Below are 26,200 nucleotides of genomic sequence, written 5' to 3'. Positions count from 1 at the left end.
TTGAGTTCAAATCCAGACACTTGATCGTTATTAACTGTGTGACCTTGGGAAAGTCACTTAACACCATTGCTCCACAAAAAACAACCACAAAAAAATATGGACTGACCTTCACACACAAGGACGGTGTTGCTGAAGCTTTATTGGTAGGAAGCACTCTTGGAGTTAAATAATTTCAAAAGGCATTATTTGGCACTGAATGTTCCTGTTGCTAAAAAAGGAGTAAGACCCTATGCTTAGGACAAAAGGACAAAAACAATCAAAATCCCCTGCCTTCAAGGAGACTACAAGCTTCTGGAGAGAGACCAAAGGGAAACGAGTAAATTATGGGGTGTTGGGGTGGAACTACATTCATGAAAGCACTCTCCATTCCCTTCCTGTGCTCTCCAGGGTGACCAGTCTCTCCTAGGTCTAAGAAATAGAAAGAGATAAGGAGGGTGGCAGTGAAAATTCTTCCTCTGGAACTTCCCGAGTCCTATGCCTTTGTTCACATAATTCTGTGCACACAGGATCTTGTCTTTAACCCATTTCCCAGATAAGTATAAAAAAGATAGTGAGTAGGGTGGCTAGGTGGCACAGTGAATAGAGCACTGGCCCTGGAGTCAGGAGTACCGGAGTTCAAATCCAGCCTCAGACAATTAATAATGACCTGGCCGTGTGGCCTTGGGCAAGCCACTTAACCCCAGTGCCTTACAAAAAAAAAATAAACTAAAAAAGATGGTGAGTGATAGAAACCAAGGGAAGATCAAAGTGGTTTTCAACTACTTGATACAAAAGGAAGACGTCTGAGGTCATTTATCTCTAAGAGAAGAGGACTCATCTTAGGCTACCCCTATGCCCTTGTACCCCAAGTACTCATTTGGGAGACATCTGACTGGGGCTCCGGATACTCTGTGGCCTCCTAACTTTCAATTGAACTTTCAAGTTTAGTCCCATTTCACTGAGATCACTAGCACCAGTAAGAGATGGAGAAGGACTCATGGACGTGCTCAATTAGTCTGGAGCCATATGTCAAGATCCACAAAGCTTATTCTTTGAGATTCAAATGTAAGTGAGCAACAGACCCTGTCCTTTATTTCCCTAAGCTGACCACCAGCTCCCATCTGTTTTCTAGACGAGGAACCAATAAGTCTAAGGATTCAGCTAGGAACCTAGAGTCCTTGAGGGCAAAGGCAATTTCAGTTTTGTCTTTATATTCTCATTGCATAACCTAGGGATAGGCAATTAATAAATCTCATTGAAATTATTTCACTGCAAGTGCTCCTCTTAGTGACAATGGGTAACTTGTACTATCTATATTTGTAAAGGATTGTCCATATTTCTAGGTGGACCAAATTCATTGGTTAAAATGCAAGAGAGAAGGATATGCCGAATTTATGGGCACAAATAATGCCTGATATTGATTTGTATTCTACATTTATGTTTGCAAAGTGCTTTGAGACTGTGGCCCAGACCTAGAATTTCATCATTATAGGGAGATCCCAATGAGGCAAATTCCTCCTCGGGGGCGGGGTGAAAATGGGGGGGGTGATGATGAGGATGATTATGATGTCTGTCCCTTGTTCTTGAAAAAAACCATGCCATCAGGAAGTTGATGCCATGACAAGCACATGCATTGGATTGGAGTGAGAGGGTGCTATTGCCAAGTCACCAAGTCTCACTTTCTCCTTCAGAGTCATCTGACTCCAGTGGCCAGATATGAATCAGAACACCTAGAGATGGTCTTGGGTTTGAGACAATCTGGGTTAAGTGACTTGCCCAAGAACACACAGCTAGTAAATGTCAAGTGTCTGAGGCAGTATTTGAATTCCCATCTTCCTGACTAGTGCTAGTGCTGGCTAGAGCTCTATCCCCTGTGCCACCTAGTTGTTCAGGTGAGTGGAAAGATAGGAGAGAAGGAGCAGCTAGGTGGCACAGTGGATAAAGCACCAGCCTTGGAGTCAGGAGTACCTGGGTTCAAATCCAACCTCAGATGCTTAATAATGACCTAGCTGTGTGGCCTTGGGCAAGCCACTTAACCCCATTGCCTTGCAAAAAAACCTAAAAAAAAAGAAAGAGAGGAGAGGAGGTAAGAGAAAGTATTTATATAGAATTTTCTGTGTATCAGGCACTGCCCCAAGCACTTTTAACAAATATTATTTCATTTGCTCTTCATCACAACTCAGTGCTGTTGGTTAGTCATTTTTCAGTTGTGTCTTATCCCATTTAGGGTTTTATATTGAAGTGATTTCACATTTCCTTCTCCAGTTCATTTGACAGATGAGTAAACTGGGGCAAACAGTAAAGTAACTTGCCCAGGGTCATACACTGTTGGGATGTTCTTCAGCTGTATCCAACACTTCACGACCTTATTTAGGTTTTCTTGGCAAAGAGACTGGAGTGATTTTCCATTTCCCACTCTAGCTCATTTTACAGATGAGGAAAGTGAAGTAAACAGGATGAAGTGACTTGCCCAGGGTCACACAGCAAGCAAGTACCAGAGTCCAGATTTGATCAGGAGGCTGAATCTTATTAGCTCCAGATATAGGACTCCATCCGCTATGGTACCACCTAGATCCCAAGTGCTATTATTAACCTCATTTTTTTATTTGAAACCAAGTCAAACAGAGGTTAAGTGACTTGCCCAGGTTCATACATCTAGTAAGTGTCTGAGGTCACATTTGAACTCAGGTCTTCCTGATTTCAGACCAGGTGCTCTATATACTGCCTCACCTTTTCTACCTCTTGTATACAAAGTATTTGCCTAAAACAGACAAGTGACTTGCATGGGATCTCATGGCCAGTCATTGTGTCAAACAAGGGACTAATTTCTTGAGCCCAGGATCAGTTTTCTAGCCCATTCTACATGCTCTCTCCAAGCAAGGCCTTGGTCAACCTAGAGTTTGTTATATCTGCTAAAGAAGAACATTGGTCAAAACAAGCCCAACATGTGATGGAGGTGGCAAGCAGGAAGATTCTTGGTATTAATTCATTGTATTTGCAGAAAGGGAAGCAAGGATAGGCAAGTTGAGGGAGAAGCTTTAGGACATCTAGGAATCTAAAAGCCAAGGACTCCCAGAATGTTAACCAGCATAACCAGAGGCCCTCAGAGCATAGAGCAAGAGGACTGCATGCATGGGGGCAGTCCCCATTCTCTTACCATTTTCTCCAGGGAGGCCAGCCTCTCCTGGGCCTGAGAAATATAAAGAGATAAGCAATTCTGGCAGTGAAAATATTTTCCTTGGAACTTCCTCAGTTCCATGCCTTTGTTCGCACAACTCTATACAGCTGCAATGTCCTCCCTATTTCTTCCATCCCCATTCATTAAAGTTCCATGCATCCTGCACTTCCTCTCTGGTGGCGTCTTTAGCCACTTCCCCCTACCCCAAAGGATCGCTCCCTCCTCTGCTCTCTTAGCACTTGGAGGTCCTCTCGTGTACTGATTAACGTCTCCACTTCTCTCTACTGTTCTGAAAACAGGTACCAGTTACTTGACATGAGAACTACATGGCAGGGTCTAGATAAGACTATGATAGAGAGTTAGGCATCCTGAGTCCCAGGCCAGTTTGTTCACATGTGGAGAAACCTGAACTCTTGCTTGTGGAGTGGGGTTCTAATCCAATGATGGGGCAATTGAACCCAAGGTGGAAGCAGTTCTCCATTCTCTCTTACCTCGGCTGGGTGCCCGGGAATGGTACTTGGGCTCCTGGGTAGGTGGCTCTGATGAGCTTGGCTCAGGGGGTGGTTGCTGAGGCTTGGATTTCTTCACTGGCATGGGCTGAGGGAGCACTTGTTTGGGGAAGCCTTTGAAGAACCATGCTCCGGAGCGCTTCCAAACCTGAAGGAAAAGGTAAATGGGTACAGGAAGTGGTGCCCCTGCTCAGCCTGGGAATGGTACTCTAGTCTTTCAAATATGTCTATATACACATTCTATATATTTATATTCTTATGAATACATACATACATACATACATGCATTTGAAAGGAATTTCTTGACAAGAAGGTGCTATCTGAAAAGGGGATTTGGACTTCTGGACCACAATATAAAAATCTAAGGACAACAAATTCCTGACTAGATATGAATATCAGATGATTGATAAAAATGTATTTGCTTGGGGATCCCTAGGTGGCGCAGTGGATAGAGCACCGGCCCTGGAGTCAGGAGGACTGCATTCAAATCTAATCTCAGACATTTTATAATTACCTAGCCTTGTGGCCTTAGGCAAGTCATTTAACCCTACTGCTTTGCAAAACAAAAACAAAAACAAAAACAAAAACCAAAATGTATTTTCTGGATATCTTGCAAATTTAATCAGAAGAGTATTGGTTTAAAAAAGGTAGAAAATTCTCTCAATCTCCTCTGTCTCTCTCTATCTGTCTCTCTGTCTCTCGTCTCTCTCTCTCTCTTCTCTTTCTCAGTCTGTCTCTCGTCTCTCTCTCTTCTGTCTCTTGTCTGTCTGTCTGTCTGTCTGTCTCTCTCTCTCTCTCTCTCTCTCTCTCTCTCTCCTCCTTCCCTCCCCCTAAGCAGGAGAGTAACAATTTACTGATAATTTCATCCTTCAAGACCCACCATCCTTGATTTGACTTGGCCCTGATTCTCTCCAGTTGAAAGGAACTTAATGTGAGGATGGTAATTATGGGAATCCTGGGGCAAGGGAAGAAAAAAGAACCTATGTCCTCCTGGGATTTACATAGAGGAGCAGAAATCCAGGCATCTTCTGATATACATCCTAATTTGTAGGAAAGCAGATTTTGGAGAGTTTAGAGAAAGGAAACATAGGATCCTATGAAATAAAATTCTGTTGGGCAAGTCAGCCCAGAGCAATATGAGAAGCTCACGAATGGAATTCTGAAGACAAAGGGAAAGGATTCCTTTGAGGCTAGCGGGGAAAGGCACTGAAGGGACCATTGTGGATGCACTGGGAACTCAACAGCCACCTTAGATTTTTTTTTGGTTTCTTTTTTTTTAGTTTTTGCAAGGCCATGGGGTTAAGTGGCTTACCCAAGGCCACACAGCTAGGTAATTATTAAGTGTCTGAGGCCGGATTTGAACTCAGGTACTCCTGACTTCAGGGCTGGTGCTCTATCCACTGCACCACCTAGCCGCCCCTCCACCTTAAATTTTAAAAAGAAATCTAAAAATGATGGAAGGAAAATCAGGTACCAGTAAAAAATATAACTGAAACATGATTATGTCAAAATGACAACAGGAATACTAAAGCTCAAATTGAGCTAAGGTTTAGAGGGAAAGGAAGGACATTAAAAATGAAATTTTCTTAGTTCTCTTAACAAGAAGAATGACCTTTGCACTAGAAATGTTTTAAGCAAAAATGGCTGAAAAGAAGTTGATATTCCAAATAAGTAGAGATAGGAAGAGAATTCCTAGTTATCTTTTAAGTCACCTGGTCCAGATGTACTTTGCTGGGGCAGCTAGGTAGTAGAGTGGATAGAGTGTTTATCTTGGGATCAAGATCTGAGTTCAAATCTAGCCTCAGACACTTGCTAGCTGAATGACTCTGGGATAGTAACTTAAAAAAAGACAAAAAACTCTTCCTGCCTTGGTTTCCCCATCTGTAAAAAAGCAGGTAGGGATAATAACATTATAGGGATGTTGTAAGAATTAAATGAGATAATAATTGTAAAACACAACAGTGTCTGGCACAAAGTAAGTACTAAATAAATTTTAGTTATTTCAAGAATGTCTCATTTTGTTGAGCTTTAGAAACATTGTAGTTGGTTTTTTAACAAATTGAAGGTTTGGGGCAATCCTATGCTCTATCCTACAATTTTCCCAACAGCATGTGCTCACATCATGTGTCTGTGTCACATTTTGACAATTCTCACAAGATTTTAAACTTTTTCCTTATTATTAAATCTGTTTTGATGATCTGTGATCAGCGATCTTTGATGTGCCAATCACTGTTTTAGGGCACCATGAACCTTGCCCATAAAATGTGGCACACTTGATCAATAGAGTGTGTGTTCTGCCTACACCACTGACCTGCTTTTTCTGTCTCTCCCTTTCCTCAGACCTCATTATTCACTGAGAAACAACAATACTGAAATGAGGCCAAATAATTACGCTACAGCAAAAGGAAGAATCAATCAATGAGATAAATTTCATTGTTGTCTTATTTTAAGAAATTGCCACAGCTGTAAACACAACCATCAGCAACCACCAGCAGCTATCAACACTGAGGCAAGACCCACCATTAGCAAAAAGATTACAACTCACTGAAGGCTCAGATGATAGTTAATATTTTTAGCAATAGAGTACTTTAAAATTAAGGTATATATATTTTGGGCAGTTTCTTTTTTCTTAGATATCACACTCACACATTTAATTGACTATAGTAAAGTGTAAGCATAATTTTTTTGCACTGGAAAAGAAAAAAAATTGTCTGATTCACTATATTGTAGTGATCTGGAATCAAACCTGCAACATCTCCAAAATATGCCTGAATCATTATTACTATATCCTGAAAGAACTAGCAAACAGAACCAGCAAAAACTAGCAGTAGTTAGAGCACTGGCCCTGGAGTCAGGAGAATCTGTATTCAAATCTGGCCTCAGACATTTAATAATTGCCTAGCTGTGTGACCTTGAGCAAGTCACTTAACCCCATTGCCTTAAATAAATTTTTTTAAAAAGGAAGCTGGCAAGCGTTTCCAGAGTGGTGCAGTCAGATTGACAAGGAGACCTGATTCCATATGAGGGAGGATTGGTTGAAGAAAGTGAAGAAAAGTCTCAGGAGAGACATGAGAGCTGTCTCCAAGTATTCTTTGTGACCCCAAAGGACAGAACTAGCAGCTGTGGATGAAGTTGCATTTATGCTTAATATCAGAAAAAAAGTTCTTAATGGTGAGAGCTGTCCCAGAATAAATGGGTTACCTGTAGAGGCAGCAGGTTTTCCCTCTTTAGAGGATTTCCACACAGATTCAATAACTTCTTGCCAAGTATTTTATACTGAGGGCTCCTTTCAGGTCTAGGTTGGACTCAATGGATACTGAGGTCACCTCTCAAACTGGTGATTCTGTGATTCTTTTTTGAGTCAATACACAGGATGTGGCCTCTTCTCTCCTTTTCTGAACCCCATGATTTTCCTCACTAAAGCCCCTAGTCTTACAAGAATTCCTGACTCTGGATCATTTGGGACTAAGTCACCCATCAAAGGAGGTCATGGACAGAGGCCACAGAATCACAGAATGTGAGAGGTGGAAGGGACTTCAGTAGCCAGCTCCTGCGGTATACAGTCAATCTCTCATAAAAGGATTTTTCTCTCTAGCATACCTGACAAGTGGTCACCTCTTGAGGCTTATGTACTATTTGTGACCTGGGGTAGAGCCTTCTGAGTCTGAGCATTGGCCCAATCAGTCATGGTCAGACACACTGTACCTTGACCTCAACACAGTGATGTCATTTTGGTCCTCTCTGAGAATTAAAGATAAGAACCTCTATGCCAACTTAGCTTGGCTCCAAGATCTTCCAAGAAGGAAGTTTTCAAGTGAATACAGAAAGCCACTAGGCAGTCAGATTCAAAGGAAGGACATCCTTTTGTGTCCACTGAGGCACATTTGTCAGTGTTCTAGCACTCAGGGATAGGGAGGACCCAGATCAGCTACAGCAAGGGAAAAAAAAGGACTATATTGTCTGCTTCTTCCCCCATCTCTATTACTCTCTCCTTTCAATAGTACCCAATGTATATGGTACTTGATAAATTATTATTCATGATTAATTGAATTGTTTTAAAGTGACTAAAGAAAAATCTATATTTCAGAGCTTGGGAGGGAGAGGACAGACAGAGACAGACAGAGAGAAAAAAGAGAAGTAGAGAGTAGGGAAGAAACAGAAAAAGAGAGTGAATGGGAAAGAGAGGGGAGTGGGGGAGGAGAGGAAGGGAGGAGAGGAAAGGAAAGAGGGAGAAAGGGAAAGGAGAAAAATGGAAGGAGAGAGGGAGAAGAGATAAAGACAGAGCAATAGTTGAAGAGAAAAGAATGTTTGAAGAGGGTAGAAGAGCTAGAAAGACAAAAAAGAGAAAGGATAAGAGTAAGTAAAGAAAAAAGGATATATAGAAAGACTAGGAGGGATCAAGGGAAGAAGGAAGGAAGGAAGGAAGGAAGGAAGGAAGGAAGGAAGGAAGGAAGGAAGGAAGGAAGGAAGGAAGAAAGGGAAGGAGGAAGGGAGGGAGGGAGGAAGGGAAGGAGGCAGGGAGGCAGGTCAAAAAATAAAGAAGGAAAAGAATATTAGCTGCCTTTTCAGTAAGGACTCCTTGACTGTCACAGAATTGTAGGATTTCAGAGATGGAAGGACCCCTGAGATCATGTGGCCCAAGTCATAGCTGAACAAGATTTCCCCACTGGCACTTGTCTGGTAATTCAACCCCCTCATTGCTTCTAGTTCTGTCCTCTGGGGCTGAGCAGATCAAGGTTAAGTTCTTCCTTGTATGACAGCCCTTCATATACTCAAATCGAGTTCTCTTGTCATCCCGATATCTTCTCTTTGCCAGGACAAATATATTAATTCCCTTAAATGACTCTTCCTGTGACATGGAATCAGGACCCTTCACTATACTGATTGCCTTCCTCTGGACACTCTCAGTTTGTCAATATCGATCCTAAAATGTCAAACCAATAACACTAAGCATTTATTCAGCACCTGCTATGCTGAATGGTCACTGAGCTGAGCCATGGGGATAGAATGAGAAGAAAATAATCCCTTCCCTGAAGAGGAAGAGAACAGATAAATGTGATGCCCTGAAATAAAGAGAATATTCCAGATGTGAGACTACTGTGCAAATAGCTAACCTCATCTGGGGAGGTTGGCTGATATACAGCCTCAGAGTGGCCATCTACTTGAGGATACCAATGCCTTAGGTTGCCAGAATGCAGGGGTATTTAGGACTTTGATGGAAACTTAGATAATGGAAGAAAAAATTTGCTTTCCTTCCTTCCCTTCCATTCAGGAATTAGAGAACTGGATCAGGTTAGGAACCGGCAAGACTGGAGTCCAAGCAAATCACTCACCTCTCTTTGCTCACTGCAAATCTTGCAAAGCCAGATAGAATGTGGACGGTTATTGGAGGTCTCCACTCCACATTTGGTGCAGACATTCTTGGGGAGAAAGCAGAGAGAACTTGGGTTATGTTTGTAAGACTCGTGGAATCTGGGGTTGGTGCAGATGGGGACAGAAGGAAAAAGGAATGGCTTTGGCATCTCTTCCCCGTTCATATACTGATGGCTAGATAGAGAGAGCCAGTGCAAAGAACATTTGTATGTCCTTCATTTTCAAAGAAAACAATGATTTCAGGGGAGATACCATCACAAGCACAAGTATTTGAGTGAGGGAGGCTGTGCTAGGTCCCCAGCCTCACTTTCTCCTCCGGAGCTATCTGGGACCAGTAGCTAGATAGGAATCAGGATGACTGGAAATGGCCCTGGATGTGAAGGAATCAGGGTTAAGTGACTTGCCCAAGGTCACACAGCTAATGAGAGTCAAGTGTCTGAGGCCGAATTCAAACTCCTGTCCCCCTGACTCCAAGGTCAGTACTCTATCCACTGCACCATTTCCCCAACATTTATCCTTGAGTCAGAGAACCTGGGTTGGAACCTCAGCCCCAACACATTACTTGTGACCCGAGACAAATCATTTAACCTCGCTGGGACTCAGTTTCTTTACCTATAAAATTTTGGGTTGGAATAGATGTTGTCTGTGGTCTTCTTCAGTACTGTTCTCATGGGCCAATGAGGACTACTTCAGACTGACAGATTCCAGGTGGAATCATCATACCCAAGACTCTGCACTGGGAGGGCCTCTAGCTTTTTCTTGGGTCAGCCAGATTTGGGGGTTCAGCAGAGAAGGCTAAGGGGATCAGGAGGAAGGAATTACCTTCTTGCAGTCCTCACACACCACACAGGAAGAGCCCAGAATTCCCAGTTGTTCCCCACACAGGATGCAGCGGTTTACCCCATCTCCAGCCACATTCTTTCGCATGTTTTCCAAGCGATCCACCAGGCGCCTAAAATGGGAACATTTCATTTGTGAATCCATAAGGGCCAAAAGGTTGGCACACCAAATGAGGCTTTAGCTAGGATGGGCATTGAGAATTTTGCCTCAAGGTCATAGAATGGTTGAGGACTGGGGTGGGGGGGGTAACAGGCATCTTTGCATCTAGTGGCCTTTTCTTGGCTCTGTGGAATATATCACTATCTTTGGCATTCCTACATTCCCAACCCTTTCTAGGGTCTATGTTTCATCTTTCCAGGAAGCTGGAGGGGGCCGGTGCTCCCACATGGTCTGGGACTAGATTTTTCTGGGGGTTAGGCTGCCTAATAAAACTACACTCAAATGGGAGCAGATTGCCAATGTAAGCCTCAGTGCTCTAAAATTAATTTACCATGGCACTAGAATTCTTAGTTTAGCTTTGACACCAACACACACATATGTACACATAAAAATATCCTACCTATTTGTTTTTTTCAAGACTTGTGTGCTTGCTCTCATTAATATCAATGTTTTCTTTGCCATGCAAATCACAGTCTTCCAGAAAGTTAGCAGACAGACTTTGAAAGTTGCTATGGCTCAAAATGCATTACCCTGGCATCAACCAAGTAATGAGTCTTTCTGAACTTTGAGAGACTGCTTCTTGGACATATAAAGTTCACTACTTGGTCTGTATTTGAGGCTTTTTGGATTGGAATTTTTTTTTTTTGTATTTTTTTCCAAGGCAATGGGGTTAAGCGGCTTGCCCAAGGCCACACGGCTAGGTAATTATCAAGTGTCTGAGGCCGGATTTGAACTCAGGTACTCCTGATTCCATGGCCGGTGCTCCATCCACTGTGCCACCTAGCCGCCCCTGAATCACTTTTTTAAGAACAATTTCCTCTCCTCTATGCCACAATGAAGTAGGACCTTAGTTGAGGTCATAATTTTCCGTCACTGACAAACTAAAGTTAAAATAAAATTACCCATTTTCTGTTTAACAGTCATCCCTATAGTGGCAACTTGCAAGTCTATACTTATTTAATGAGATTATTGGGTAAGAGATATGGAGTCATAAGGGACCTTGGAGGTCACCTTGTCCAAATCCTTCATTTTCCACATGAGGAAACTAAGCCACAGAGAGATTAGACAACTTGCCTCACACGGGTAGTTACACAGAAAGGTGAAGAGATGATTTCAGCAAAGGTCTTGCCACTGTACTTTGCTGAGCACCAATCCCAAATCTCCAACATAATGATCTCTTGTCTATTCTAGCAGAATGGCTCACTCTCAATGCTGCTTCTTAGCTTTGATCTCTTCCTGTCCACTGGGTTGCTTCACTACTTCCCATAAACATGTCTATATCTCCTCCGAGCTGAAAAATCCTCACTTGGTGTATTTATCCTCTTTAGTTTATCGTCCTATATTCTCTTTTTTTGTAGCTAACCTCCTTGAGGTCACATGCTAATAAAAAGTACTGTATCTGTCTCACCTCTTAGTCTCTTCTTAAATCTGGAGTCTAGCTTCCAACCTTATCATGCAACCGAGAATGCTCTCTCCAAAGTGACCAATGATCTCTTAGCAAAGCTAATGGTCTTTTCTCAAACCTCACACACTTTTTGATCTCTCTGCAGCCTCTAACACTATTTCTGGCATACTCAGTTTCCTTTGCTGGTTCTTCATCCATGGTATGACCAACAACCATGAGGGTCCTATATAGGGATCTGTCCTTGGACCTCTTCTCCTTCTATGATCTCTCTCTTTCTCTCTCTCTCTCCCTTTAGGTATGCTACCTATCAGGGTTTCCCAGGGTTACACAGCTAGCAAGTATCATATCTGCACTCAGATCCTGCTGACTCCAGGGTCAATAATCTATCCATGATGCCTCCTAGCTGCCCCTATACTGTATCTCTTGGCGATCTTATCGACTACTACGGTTTCAATTGGCAAATCTATTCCAATGTTTTCCAACTCTACAAATCTAGCTCTTCTCTCCTGAGCTACAGTCCCTCATCACCAACTGTCTTTGGACATCTAGAATTGTATGTCTCAGAGACATCTTAAACTCAACATGTCCAAAACTGAACTCAGCTTTATCTCCAAAATCTTCTTTCTTCCATACTTCCTAAGTGCTGTCTAGGGCATAGTATCCTCCAATCACCCAGGCTCTCAATTTCATACTTAACTCATATTTTCCTCCCACCTCCCCATGGCAGTGAGTAATCTCATATAGATTATACATATACAATCATGTTTTATATTTCCATATTATTTATGTTGTGAAAGAAGAATGAGAACTAGGGGCTGCTAGGTGGTGCAGTGGATAAAGCACGGGCCCTGGAGTCAGGAGGACCTGAGTTCAAATCTGATCTCAGACACTAAATAATTACCTAGCTGTGTGGCCTTGGGCAAGCCACTTAATCCCCATTGCCTTGCAAAAACCTAAAAACAAACAAACAAACAAAGAAGAATTGAGAACCAAAGGGGAGGAAAAAGCATGCTATTCATGATTTCTTTTTTTTTAAGATTTTTCAAGGCAATGGGGTTAAGTGGCTTGCCCAAGGCCACACAGTTAGGTAATTATTAAGTGTCTGATGTCAGATTTGAACCCAGGTACTTCTGACTTCAGGGCCCGTGCTTTATCCGCTGCACCACCTAGCCGCCCCCTACTCATGATTTCTTAACAGTAGTATTTCTTAATAATAGTATTATATCACATTCACATACCATGACTTTTCAGTCATTCTTCAATTGATAGACATCCCCTCAGTTTCCAATTCTTTGCCACCACAAAAAGAGCACATGAGCATTTCATTTTAGGGTTGTTTTTTTTTTTTGCAAGGCAAATGGGGTTAAGTGGCCCAAGGCCACACAGTTAGATAATTATTCAGTGTCTGAACCGCATTTGAACCCAGGTACTCCCGGACTCCAGGGCCAGTGCTTTATCCACTATGCCACCTAGCCACCCCACATGAGCATTTCAAAACAAGTATCTTTCTCCTCTAAAGTCTCATCTCCTCCTAACTTTCCTTTTTTGATTGAGGGTACATACCATCATTCTCCTAGACACCCAGATTTGAAGCCTGGGAGTCATTCTTTGACTTTTATTTTTATTGAAGCTTCATATTCAACCAGTGGTTAATTCTTGTAAATTCTATGGGATTTCTCATCTCTATCTTCATCTCTTGACTATACAATAATCACAGGGTTTAGAACCTCATCACTACTTCCCTAGATGACTGCATTAGGCCTAACTGACATTCCTGGAGCCATGATCTCCTCTTTCCATCCTCTACGGAGGTGCTGTAATGCCGAAGTGACATTCCCAAAGCACAGTTTGGACCATGACCTCTTTCCTGCTCCTGAAACTTCAATGCTTCACTATTACCTCCAAGATAAAATATAAACTCCTATATTGGGCATTTACAATCCTTGATAACATGGTCCCAGTGTGCCTTTCACGCATTCTATGTTACAACTGGCCTATTTACTATGTGCATGAAATTGTATCTCCCACCTCTAAGCTTTTGCCTAGAATGCCTCAACTCTGCCTTTTAGGATCACTAATTTTCTTCAAGGTTCAGGTCACATGACATTTCCTATGCCAAGTTTTTCTTGACGCCCCCCCACTAGTGACTTATTCTGATCTCACCCCTAAATTTCTCTGGATGAATTTTGTATGCATTTGGTAATTACTTATAATGTTGTATGTTATCTTCCACATCATCCCCCTAAACATAAGTGACTTATTTTTGTCTTTATATATTTAGCATCTAATATATGGTAGGCACTCAATAAGTGTTTGATAAATGAATGAATGGACATTTCTGTGAGGTAGTCAGGGAAAATATAATGAAACAATCAGCAAACATTTCTTAAGCACCGGATATACCTATCGGAGCCAGATCTATCAGAGCTAGGAATACAAATACAAAACTAGCCCCATTTTACTGATTATGAAATTGAGAATCAAAGAGATGATGAGGTTTGCCAAGCTGTTGGTCTTCCCCTTTCCCACCCCAGCAGGACCCTGTATACAGACTCCAAATACATATCTACTGATGGATATTTCCAACTAAGGAATTACTAACAGATGGAAAGGTAATGGCAATCCATGTTTAACAAAATAAAGTAAAAAAATTCAAGGAGATGAGCTTCCCTAATTGCCAATATCCCCAGCCCTTGGATTGAACCTCCCTGGTGCATACTATCCACCCTAAAATTGTTATAACATCAACCGTTGAAAATAGGACAAATTCAAACACAGGGTTTTTGTCTTTCTTCTGCCTATGAGAAGAGACGTGTGGCCACTGGAGGCAATCTCTGAGTTCCAGGCTCATGGGCCTCTATGATGGGCTGTGACCCAGATCTGACAAAATTGTTTAAAACAGGGAGATCTCGAGAGTGGGCAGAAGAGCTGGCAGCAGGCTTCCAACCCATCTCTTGGCCTCACCCACCTCCCCCGGCTCTAGGGTCCTGTCAATTTTGAGCATGAGAGATCTCCATTTTCCTTTGCATCAAGAGCCAGGAATTGAAAGGACCTGATGCCCAGGAATGCTTATTTTCAGAACAAGGGCACAAATACCAGGTTTTTCTCTTGCCCCAATGCTTTGAGTACTAAAAACACAGATTCCTCTGCCTACTCTCCTTCGCCCACATGTATTGGGGGGCAGGAGGTAGGCAGCCTCTTAATGAAAAGCCTTTACTTTGTGTGGGTGTTGATTGGCACAATGAACTCAACATAAGAACAGTGGCATTTCACTGACCCAAAAGAATCAGGTAATTATCCAGAAAACTCAAGGTTACTGTCCGCCCCTTCCAAAAAGCTTTAAAAAAATCAAAGAGAGAAATAGAAACTTTTCTATAAATGTCCATAGGATTATAGAATCAGAGATAGGAGGGACCCTAGAGTCCACTGACTTCAAGTCCCTCATTTTATAAAAAAAAGGAAACTGAGATGCAGAATAGTTAAGCCACAAAGCTTGCAATCTTCCTGATTCCAAGTTCACTGCCCTCACCATGTTTTATATATTCTTTACACCCTGGATATTGAATATAACTGTTGATATAATATACAAGACATTTATTGAATGCCTATTATATGTAGAAATCTATATACTTGGTACAGAATTTAGGGAAGGCAGGATGGCTGCCCTCATGAAACCTGAAATCCAAAAGGGGATTGAATTGAATTCAATTCAATTCAATGAGCTTTAATCCTTAAATGCCTACTATGCACTAGACTGAGGATATAAAAGCAAAATTAAAGGGGAGGCTAGGTAGTGCAGTGGATAGAGCACCAGCCCTGGAGTCAAGAGTACCTGAGCTCAAATCCGGTCTCAGACACTTAATAATTACCTAGCTGTGTGGCCTTGGGCAAGTCATTTAACCCCATTGCTTTGCAAAAACTAAAAAAAAAAAATATGTCCCATATTTGTGAAAACACTGTCCCTCCAGAAGAATGTAAGTTTCTTCTAAAAAACAAAAACAAACAAACAAAAAACAAAATGAACCAGTCCCTGCCCTCAAGAAGCTTACATTCTGCTTGGGGGTGAAACAAATAGGCATACAAAAAGATCTATTCAAAATGTACTCAAACTGAATGAGAGTAACTTTTCAGGAAGTACTAATAATTGAGATCTTAAAAAGTATCTTAAAGGAGATGACTCCAGAGGTGAGACCTAAGTGGACTTTGGGATTCTACGGGGGGAATTAGGGATAACCCAGGCAAAGGCTTGGAGGGAGGACAAAAGAACAAAGCTATCTTACACAGAATTACATGGATAATTTGGTACATAAGTGCCAAGGCACCCTATGAAGTCTGAGGAGAAAGGTCCACTGTGGAAGATCAAAGACAGTTCCTAGAGGAGGTAGTGCTTGCATGTCAGTGGTAGCACTTAATTTCAGATCATCCTGAATGAAAAGCCAGTTTGCTATCAATACATTATAGCCATTTCCTCTCCAGGAGATAAGCAGCATGAGATCATTTGTGAAGATGATTCAGGATCATCCTTACCAACCTCATTGTTTTTTGTTGGCTGTGCTTACAATGCCTAATATACAGTAGGAACATAATAAATGCTTGTTGAACTCACCTTGCCTTGTACTTCAGGTTGCCCTCAGCATATATTGGAATGCCTAAGTTACTTCCTACTTCCAATTGGTCCCCAAATTCTGGGCCTCAAGGATTCTGGTGTTGGGAGCTCTGAATTTTCCATCTTGAAAACTAGAGTAAAACTAAGGTCCTTTAACTACCTTATTATATTTGCTTCTAGGGGTCAAAGGAGAGCAATTAGCATTGTAATGAAGTGATGGGAGCCCACTGCTTTCATGAAAGTCTCAGGAGGAGTAAATGTCACAGTGGTGACATTTGCACAAGGGTGTTTGAATTTCACCACTTCACACTAGGGAAAAGAACTCTTTCAACACTTTGATTTGCTAAGGAACCTAACCAAGTTTAGCTAAAGGAACAAGTGCATTTATGAAAGTAGTTTAACATCTGCCCTATTTTGTGAATTTCCAAGTATAGGTTTGGACTTTGGCCTTTGCACTTGGTTCTAGACCCAGGGGAAATGTGATCCCTTAAACAATTATCTAAACTCTTTGAGAGGGGGGAATTGTTTCATTTTTCAAATTTGTATTTGTTGTTGCTGTTCAATTGTTTCAGTCCTATTTGACTCTCCATGACCTTGATAGAATTTTTTTTTTTTGGCAAAAATACTGGAGGGGCTTGCCATTTCCTTCTCTATTTCATTTTACATCTGAGGAAACTGAGGCAAAAAAGTGAAGGGAGTTGCTCAGGGTCACAACGCTAGTAAGTGTTTGATACCAGATTTGAACCATTTGGCCGAGTCTTCCTGAGTCCAAGTCCAAGACTATTTCCTCTGCCTGCTAGCTGCCCTAGTTGTATTTTTAGTGTCTGATGAAATAATAGATACTTAACGAACGTTCATTGATTAACTAAATCTTCTGAAGGCTTATCACATGAATTCAAATTTGGAAACATTCTGCTTGGTCCCAGAGAACAGAACCAGGACCAGAAAGAGGTATATATAGTGGAAAAAAATTCTGTATTTGCCAATCAGATAATAAACAGTTCTTTGCCACTTAGGATCTATGTAATAGGCGCTTAGAGGTTATCGAGCCTAACCCCGATGTTTTATAAATGAGGAAACAGACTTAGATAAATTGAGTAATTGTCTGAAATGGCCTTTGGGTTTTTTATAGCTTGTTTCCTTTATCACCACATTTTTAATAATTAAAGTATGCAGTTTTCACTTTGGGATGCTATAGTTCCTTACCCAGCAAGATTGAATGAACAAGAATCTCTTCTTGGCTTCTCCGCCCATAATCTTTCTACAATGTCACCAGCTCCCTGGTCATCCTTTTGCCTTTGAAACATTCCAATGTAATTCAGGTCCTCTTTAGCTGCCTGGTATTTTGATGGAAGTATCGTTGGGGTTTCTAACATCTGTTTGAAAGCCTTGGCAGAGATCAGCTTTTCTCCCTTGGCAGTTGTCTGACTGAAGTACATCGTCATCCCTTAACAACATGCGTCTGATCACCCAACTGGGATCTGGTTGGATCTGAGCTAGTTAGAGCGGCCTCCCGTTTTCCTTCAGAAGCCCTGTCACCTTTGAAACTTGGAATTTAATTATTCTACCCTAGCTCAGCAAACCGAGAGCCTACAGTCATTAGAATTAGTATGGAAAGATAGATTGTTCTATCGACTAGGACTAGATGATACTGAAGCAATTGCATCAGCTGAGGGAGGACTGGAACCCAGGTTTTTCTCTCTCTTAGCCTAGCATTTCTCATCTGTTACACTAGGCTGTCCTATTTCCTCATCTGTAAAATGAAGGGATTGGACCAAAGTTAGCTTTAAGGTCACTTCCAGCTCTAAATCCAATCTGTCTTTAATATAACTGCCAAAGTGACTTTTCTAAAAAACAAGTATGATCACGTCAGCCCTCATACGCAATATATTGCAATGGTTCCCTATTACCTCTAGGATCAATTATAAACTTATCTATGATTAGAGTTCTTCACAACCTGGTCGCTTCCTGTCTTTCCAGTTTTTCCACACATTCCCCTCCCCTTTTAGTATTTGCTTTTCCTCACACAAGATGCTCCATCTCCCAGCACCATGAATTTATACTAGGTATGCCCTTTGCCTGGAATGTTATCCTTTCCTCACTTTTGCTTCTTATGATGTCTGGGTTTTCTTTAAGACTCAGATCAAGTACCACTTTTTCCTGTCCCCTTCCTCACTTTCCCCACAAGCCAACTGCTAATGTCTTCCCTTCTACCCTAATTGCCTCGTATTCAAGTTGCATCTAGTCTTTATACACTTTTATAATGTTTGTCCTTCATTCTTGAAGAAGGCCATGACATGAGGGAGGTAATGCCTTGACAAGCACGTGAACTGGACTCCAACCTCACTTTCTCCTCCAGAGTCATCTGGATCCAGTGGCCAGATGTCAATCAGGAAGACTGGAGATGGCCCTGACGGCAAGGCAATCAGGTTTAAGGATCTGCCTAGGGTCACATAGCTAGTTAGTGTCAACTGTCTGAGGCCACAATTCAAACTCCTATTCTCCTGACTCCAAGGCCAGTGCTCCATCCACTGTGCCACCTATGCAACTATTGACCCCTCCATTAGAACATAAACTCTTTGAAGGCATGTACTGTTTCACTTTTGTTCCTTGCATACAATAGGCACTTAATCAATGCTCGTTGATTCATGGATTAATAATCCCATAAATAGAATATAGAGGGAGGATGACTGGCCCAATATAAAGATTTTTTTAAACAACTGGAACTTTCAAATAAAAGAAAGGATTGTGTTGAAAAACTCCTGTAACATCATTTTATAGCTTCAGTATTTACAGGGGAAAAACTTCCAGAGAGGAGGCTTGTTCTTCTGTCCATATAACCTTGGACAAATCACTTCCTTTCTTTGCATTAGTCAAGAAGGCATTTATTAAATGCTTACTATGTGCTTCTGATTCAGGTAATAAGCAAACATTAAATACCTATCATGGGCCAGGGACTATGCTAGGAACTGGTGATATAAAGAAAGGCAAAAACATGGGCCCCGTCTTGTCTTCAAAGAGCTTATCATCTAATAGCATAGACAAGATACATATAACTATGTACATACATGATATATCCTGTGTAAATGGGAAGTAATACCACTGAGTCTCAGTGTCCTCATCTTTAAAAAAGCAAAAGCAGGGTTGGGTAGAATGTTTTCTAAAATTCCTATAATTCCTTTCAGTTCTCACATTCTGTGTTCTACTTTCCCTCCTATGTCTAACACTTGGTATTCTAAACTCTCCTGATTCTGCCCTTTTGGGTTGAAAGTCCTGTCCAGATATGAGGATGCTGTTTCTTCGCAAGTCAGGAATTTTGCTTGGATCTTAGAGTGTGTAAAGGATGATAATATGAAATAAATCTAGAAAGGTGGATTAAAGTCAGATAATCAAGCTAAGGAGTCTTTGTGTTCCAAGGGGCAATAGGGAGGCATTGAAGATTTTTGAGCAGGATAGTAATGTAAACAGATCTAGGATTTAGGAAAATTATCTTGGAAGCTGAGTAAAGGTTGGGTTAGAGAGGGAAGAAATTAAAAGTAATGAAAGGTTATTGCAATAGTCCAAGGGATAAATAGATGGAGTTCTAACCTGGTGTAGGAGCTGTGTGAGTAGAGAAAAGGGAATGGATACATAAGATATTGAGAAAGTCAATGTGTCAATATTTAGCAACTGATTGGGTATAGGAGGAGTGGGAACTCCAAAGCTGAAAACTTGTGGGTCCAAAAGGATCAATCAATAATTCAATCAATAAGCAGTATAAGTTGGACACAGTGAAAAGATAATGCAAGTGACAAAAGCAAGAAAATCTTCTGATAGAAGAGGAAACAGATCTGACAGAGGAGGAAACAGTATAAGATGGAGAATTAAAGGTCCATCATTTCAACCCCAAAATTCTTCCTTTGTTGCTATGTGCCTGTGAATCATGCAACCCTATAAATTCAAATAATGGAAAATGAGGATCACCCAGAAGGCAATGGAAAGATTCATAGTGGGTACCATTTAATATGTAAATCTTTATTAGGGGAAAGGAAGATGAGGAAATCAGAAAAAAATCTCATGTAAAAGGTAGACTTTGAGCAGGGATGGGAGAGATTATTTTGGGGGCAAAGGGGAAAGCCAGTGCAAAGACACAGAGATGGGAAATAAAGTGATGAACAGAAATAGATTCCTTTCTCCATTCAATTCAATAAGCAATTTTCTGGTTCTTATAAAAAATGGCTCTCTGGGAATAGGGAGAGGGAAGGATATAGAGGAAAATCTAGGTGATGTAAAAGGAAAAGATAGCCTCCATCCTTCCTTCCTTCTTTTCTTTTTTTCTTTCTTACTTTCTCTCTTTCTTCCTCTTCTCCCTCTTTCCTTTTTTACCTCCTTCCCCTCTTCCTTTCTTCCTCTCTTTTCTTCTTCCTTCCTCTCTACCTTTTTCCCTCTCCCTTCCTCCTTTCCTTCCTTTCATCATTTATTTCCTCCTTCCTTTCTCCTTTTCTTTCTCTTTCTCCCTCCCTCTTTCTCCTTCCTTCCTTCCTTCCTCTTTCCCTCTCTATTTTTACTTCTTTTTTTTAGGTTTTTGCAAGGAATTGGGGTTAAGTGGCTTGCCCAAGGCCACACAGCTAGGTAATCATTAAGTGTCTGAGGCCAGATTTGAACTCAGGTACACATGACTCCAAGGCCGGTGCTCTGTCCACTGCGCCACCTAGCCACCCCTCTATTTTTACTTCTTGAACAAGATTAATATAGGAATTTGTTTTGCATGACTACATATATTTGCAATGGGATTTGTTTTTCTTGCTTTCACAATGGATGGAGGAGGGAGAAATGGAAGAGAGACAAATGTAGAACTGAAAATAAGGTAAAACTGAATTTAAAAAAAACCTATGATATTCCTTTAATATGAGTTACTTTTGACAAACTGTTTGATTTTAGAGCACTTTTTTCCCCCTTCTTTTTTCCTCTTTTAAAATTCCTTCCAGGGCAGCTAGGTGGCACAGTGGATAGAGCACCGGCCTTGGAGTCAGGAGTACCTGAGTTCAAATCCGACCTCGGACACTTAATGATTACCTAGCTGTGTGGCCTTGGGCAAGCCACTTAACCCCATTGCCTTGAAAAATCTAAAAAATAAATCCTTCCTATAAGGGATGACTCTCTGGGAGTGGCAGGGAAAGGCTCCAGTGGGAAAGATCTGGCTAGAGCTGTAGGCTGGAAGGATGTGAGCAGGGCTGCTGCCAGGGGATGTCTGCTGTGAACAAGACTTATACTCAATCACTTTTAATCCTGCCTACCAAGTCTCCTGTAGAAACCATGAACACCACCACCAGCAGTAGCAGCACCACCACCACCAGCACCAGTACCAGCACCAGCAGCACCACCACCACCAGCAGCAGCACCACCACCAGCACACAGCACCACCACCAGCACCAGCACCAGCACCAGCACCACCACCAGCACCACCACCAGCACCACCACCAGCACCACCACCAGCACCACCACCAGCACCAGTACCAGTACCAGCACCAGCACCACTACCACCACCACTACCACCACCAGGCAACAAATGTTCACCTGCCTCTTGAAGAGTATAGAAAATTCCCTCACCAGTCATAAGTTCTGAAGGGTTTGAAGTTGAAATCATCTTATATGTCCTGATCCCAACCCCCTCTTCTACTCAGTAGCAACCTTGATGATTCCTTCTTTGCTTGATAATTTAAGCAAGCTATAAACCAACCTAGAAGTCTGCTCCTTTCCTTATTTTTTTTTAAATCAAAACCAGAAGATACAATTAACATATGGATTGTCCTGGGGACAGCTCATTAGCCTCATCACAGGCAGTAAGTGTTGATAAAAGTTAGGTTTAAAAACTAGATTTAAAACCAATATCTGAGTGTTCCTGCCCTGGGCCACTTGCTACTTATGCATTCACTCTAGAAGAATCTAGAGGAATAAAAGGTCTGAGATGGAGATCTGAAAGGAACCTCAGGGGCCCTTTTGTCAAACTCCATCATCTGACAGAGGAGGAAACAGTATCAGGATAGTAAAGTAAAGGTCCATCATTTCAACCCCCAAATTCTTCCTTTGTTGCTGTGAGCCATGCAACCCTATAAATTCAAATAATGGAAACTGAGGATCACCCAGAAGGCAATGGAAAGTTTCATAGTGGGTATCAGAAATCAATCCATTCCTGAGAAGGAAGCACAGTTAGAGTTAGAAGGAATCTTTGAAGTTATCTATGTCATTTTACATTTGACAAACTGGAAGTTCATAGAACATATGTGATTGGTCTCTCAGGGAATAAAAACTAGATTTTCACCTGGGTCCCCTCAATTCAAGGGCTGCTGGGTGGCATCATAGCACATAGTGCCAGGCCAGGAGTCAGGAAGACTACTAATTTTCCTGAGTTCAAATCTGGTCTCCAATATTTACTATCTAAATGACCTGGCTAACACTTTACCCTGCTTTCTTAGTTTCCCCATCTTTAAAATGAGCTGGAGAAAGAAATGGCAAACCACTCTAGGATCACTGTCCAAAAAAATCCTTAAATAGGGACATGAAGAGTTGAGCATAGCTGAAAAATGACCAACAACAGAAAACTGCTGGTTCCGATCTAGCACCCTTTTCCTTATACCATGTTACCTCAAATGCACATCTCCCTCAATAGAATATAAACTCCTTGAGGCCAGAGTCTATCTTTTGCCTTTCTCTAACTTAGTAAGCATGCAATGAATGTATGTTGATCTGACATTAGCTGTATTTTTTTTTTTTTAGTTTTTGCAAGGCAATAGGGTAAGTAACTTGCCTAAGGTCTCATAGCTAGGTAATTATTAAGTGTTTGAGGCTGTATTTGAACTCGGATCCTCCTAACTCCAGGGGCCAGTGCTCCATCCACTGTACCACCTAGCTGCCCTGAAGCTATAATCTTGACTCCATCTTATGATAAGAATATTCCACTCTGCTTTTTCCTTGAATAAATGTTCCTATCTTCCAATGAAGCTCCAAAGGAAATTTTGAATGTCCAAAACCAATTCAGAGCTTGTCTTATCAACAAAATGAATGAAAAACCTCCTTTTCCCCAGCATTCCAAGTGTTTTTCATTTCAGGCCAATGTCATTTAGCCAATACAATTTCTCTTGTAAATGAAATGAATTTGATAATTATTTCTGAAAAATAGGCTTTCCCTGGTGAATGATCTGAAGCAGCTGGCACCCCACTACCAGTCTGATTTAATCATCTTCTATTTCTCTTTTTCAGATCTGGATTCTAGAGTTTGAGTTATGAGATGGGAGGCTCCCACACTCATGAAGCAAGTGGTTCAAAGGAAAAACATTCCTGATCTGGGCATGGAATTTATAGAATCACAAAATGTCAAAGAGGGAGGGATTTCAGGACATGGAATGTTAAAGCTTGGTGAGTCCTGAGAGCTGAGGATGTCACAACTAGAAGGAACTGGAGAGATCATCCATTGTTTTAATCTTACACAGGAAGAAACTGAGGCCCAGAGAAAGGAAGTCGTTTAAACAGCCATATGGCAAGATAGTATTTCTTGCTGGGTTTAAAAACCCAGATTTCCTGAATCCCAACCCGGGACTTTCATATGTCACTTAAACTACAGAAAATGATTCCTTTTAGAATATGAAAAAACTGAGCTAAATGATCTTTTATAAAAAAAATTATTTGGTTTTTGCAAGGCAGTGGGGTTAAGTGACTTGCCCAAGGTCACACAGCTAAGTAATTATTAATTATCTGAGGTTTTATTTGAACTTGGATCTTCCTGACTCCAAGGCCAGTGCTCTATCTGCTGCACCACCAAGCTGCCTGACTAAGCAGGCTTTAAACATTCTTTAGCTCTCATATATGATTTTTATCCTCAGTTGGAGCTATACAGAAAAATCAGAAAAATTCTTTGGCCTGGTTCTTGAGACAGGGACCAGGGAGAGAAGAGAAATTTTTGGATTAGGCATGAGACTTGCAGGATGAAAATCTTAGTTTTATCCTGGCTAAGGTTGGCAAGCAAAAGGATATGTGGTTGGCAAATGGTGATACAGTGGATCAGGTGTTAGATCTGAAGTCAGGAAGATCTGAGTTCAAATCCAACCTCAGGCATATGAACTGTGTCACCCTGGTATCACCTCACCTTGCCTGCCTCAGTTTCTTCAACTGCAAAATGATAGTCCTCAGGGCTGTTGGGAGGAGCTAATGAGATAATAACCATAGATCACTTAGCAGAGTACCTGACACACAGATAGCTATTATTACCTGTACATCAAAGACCAGTCAGGGAAACTGAGGATGGTTCTTCAGGATGCAAGTTTGCCTTGGCTCTGAGATGGAATCCTGGTCCTCCAACTTGTATTTGTTTTGTCTGTCTGTCAAATCCCTCCAGGCCACTTATATTACAAGCTCAATTAATTGGACAGTCTGAATGCGGTACACACCAAAGCCATCTATCTATATGTTTACACACCCAATTAAGTTAATGACTGGTAATCATCCTTTGGCATGACAGTAGCATATAAATTCATCAGGTTTGTTTGACACTGAAGGGAGTTGGCTAATTACCCATCTGGGGCAGAAGGGCATTTTCTATATACACCTCCTGTCTTATTCCATCCCCTGCCCAGGATGTCATTGTTGTGCTCTCTTTTACCATAATAAAGGAGATAGAGACAGACAGACACAGATAGAGAGAGACAGAGACAGAGACAGAGACAGAGACAGAGACAGAGACAGACTTGAAGTCAGGGAGATCTGGGTTCATATCCCACCTCAGGAACTTATTAGTTGTGTGACTCTGGACAAGTCTAATTACCCCCTCTGACCTTCAGTTTTTCTCCTCTGTAAAATGATAATTACAATAATAGCAACCTCCCACAATCAGATGAATTGCTTGACAAATTTTAAAGAACTAGAGAACTGTCAAACCATGATTATAGTGTGGTCTCTGTGCTGATTGGTTTGTGTTTGATTTTTTCTATTATAAAGGAAATTCTGATGGAGAGCAGGTATTAGGAAATGATGATAGATTTTTTTTAGGAAAACATCAATATTTTAAAAAATAAAATATGTCCCTACATAAAACAAAAACAGTTCTGAGGAGTATGTTATTTCTTGCATGAAGGAGGACCCTGAGTCAAAAACCCCAGCTTTGCAAAAGGAAATTAGTTTCATGCCTTGCCTGATGAATCACCAAGGGAAATGATAGGAATTCCTGGGCTTCCCCCTTAAGACAGAACAATTGCACTGAGGCAGGTGATATTAAATTTGGATACCGATGCTGTGATGATTCATTCAAAGGCTAAGTTCTCTCTCTCTCTCTCTCTCTCTGTGTGTGTGTGTGTGTGTGTGTGTCTCCTCTCTCTTTGTCTCTGTCTCCTCTCTTTTTCTTTCTATCTCTCTCCTATCTCTCTCTCTGTCTCACTCTTCTGTGTGTGTGTCTCTCTCTTTGTCTCTGTCTTTATCTGACCATATCTGTTTCTCTATGCGTATGTGTGTGTCTATGTGTCTGTGTGTCTCCTGTCTCTTTTTCTTTCTCTCTCTGTCTCACTTTTCTGTGCGTGTCTCTCTCTGTCTCTGTCTCTGTCTCTGTATCTATCTGACTATGTCTGTCTGTCTCTCTCTCATCCTCCCAAACTGTTTCTTTCTCATTCTCGCTCTCCCTTCTTTTTCTTTGTCTCTGTGTTTATCTGTCTCTCACACATACACATATAATTTACACCACTCCTTCTCCACACACACACACACACACACACACACACACACAGACACAGAAACACAGACACACAGAATCCTTGCTATTTATACCCCCTTGTAATACTCTTCCTACTATTTATACTTTTGTTGACAAATGGGGGGGGGGGGAGGAATCACTCATAAATTCAATAAACTGAATATTTTTCTGGCATCCAAACATTCAAGGCCCCTGAGACAGGAGAAATGCTTCCTTTGAAGAGAACCTGAATTTACAACCTCCAGCATCGTCAATTTGGGTAAATAATACCAAAAAGATTGTTCTGCTGGGTCATAAACCCAGGTGGCTGGGGTCACGGTGATGAGTGATGGATTCATTCTTTATTACTGTTGCTCATTCCTGTTATCTTCCTCTCTCCTGCCTAGTCTCAGCCTCCCATTCTAATTTGACTCTTCTGGAGACCATCACTCTATTT

The 26,200-nt window shown here is 41.4% G+C and overlaps 1 protein-coding gene across 1 annotated transcript in view; it reads right to left on the bottom strand.

The window, feature by feature from the left end:
* The window catches only part of RPH3A (rabphilin 3A), a 116,810-nt gene that overhangs the window by 67,474 nt on the left and 23,136 nt on the right, over positions 1-26,200 (bottom strand). Inside the window, exons 3-5 of the mRNA XM_074200771.1 lie at positions 9,862-9,991; positions 9,000-9,086; positions 3,649-3,814 (exon numbers count right to left, since the gene is read on the bottom strand). Of these exons, the coding sequence (XP_074056872.1) occupies positions 3,649-3,814; positions 9,000-9,086; positions 9,862-9,991 (383 nt within the window). The remainder of the gene's footprint in view (positions 1-3,648; positions 3,815-8,999; positions 9,087-9,861; positions 9,992-26,200) is intronic.

This window comes from Macrotis lagotis, chromosome X (assembly GCF_037893015.1).
Source record: "Macrotis lagotis isolate mMagLag1 chromosome X, bilby.v1.9.chrom.fasta, whole genome shotgun sequence".
In the NCBI taxonomy this organism is placed as follows: Eukaryota; Metazoa; Chordata; class Mammalia; order Peramelemorphia; family Peramelidae; genus Macrotis; species Macrotis lagotis.
Note: the sequence above shows the minus strand (reverse complement) of the source record. Positions and strands in the feature narration are given on the sequence as shown.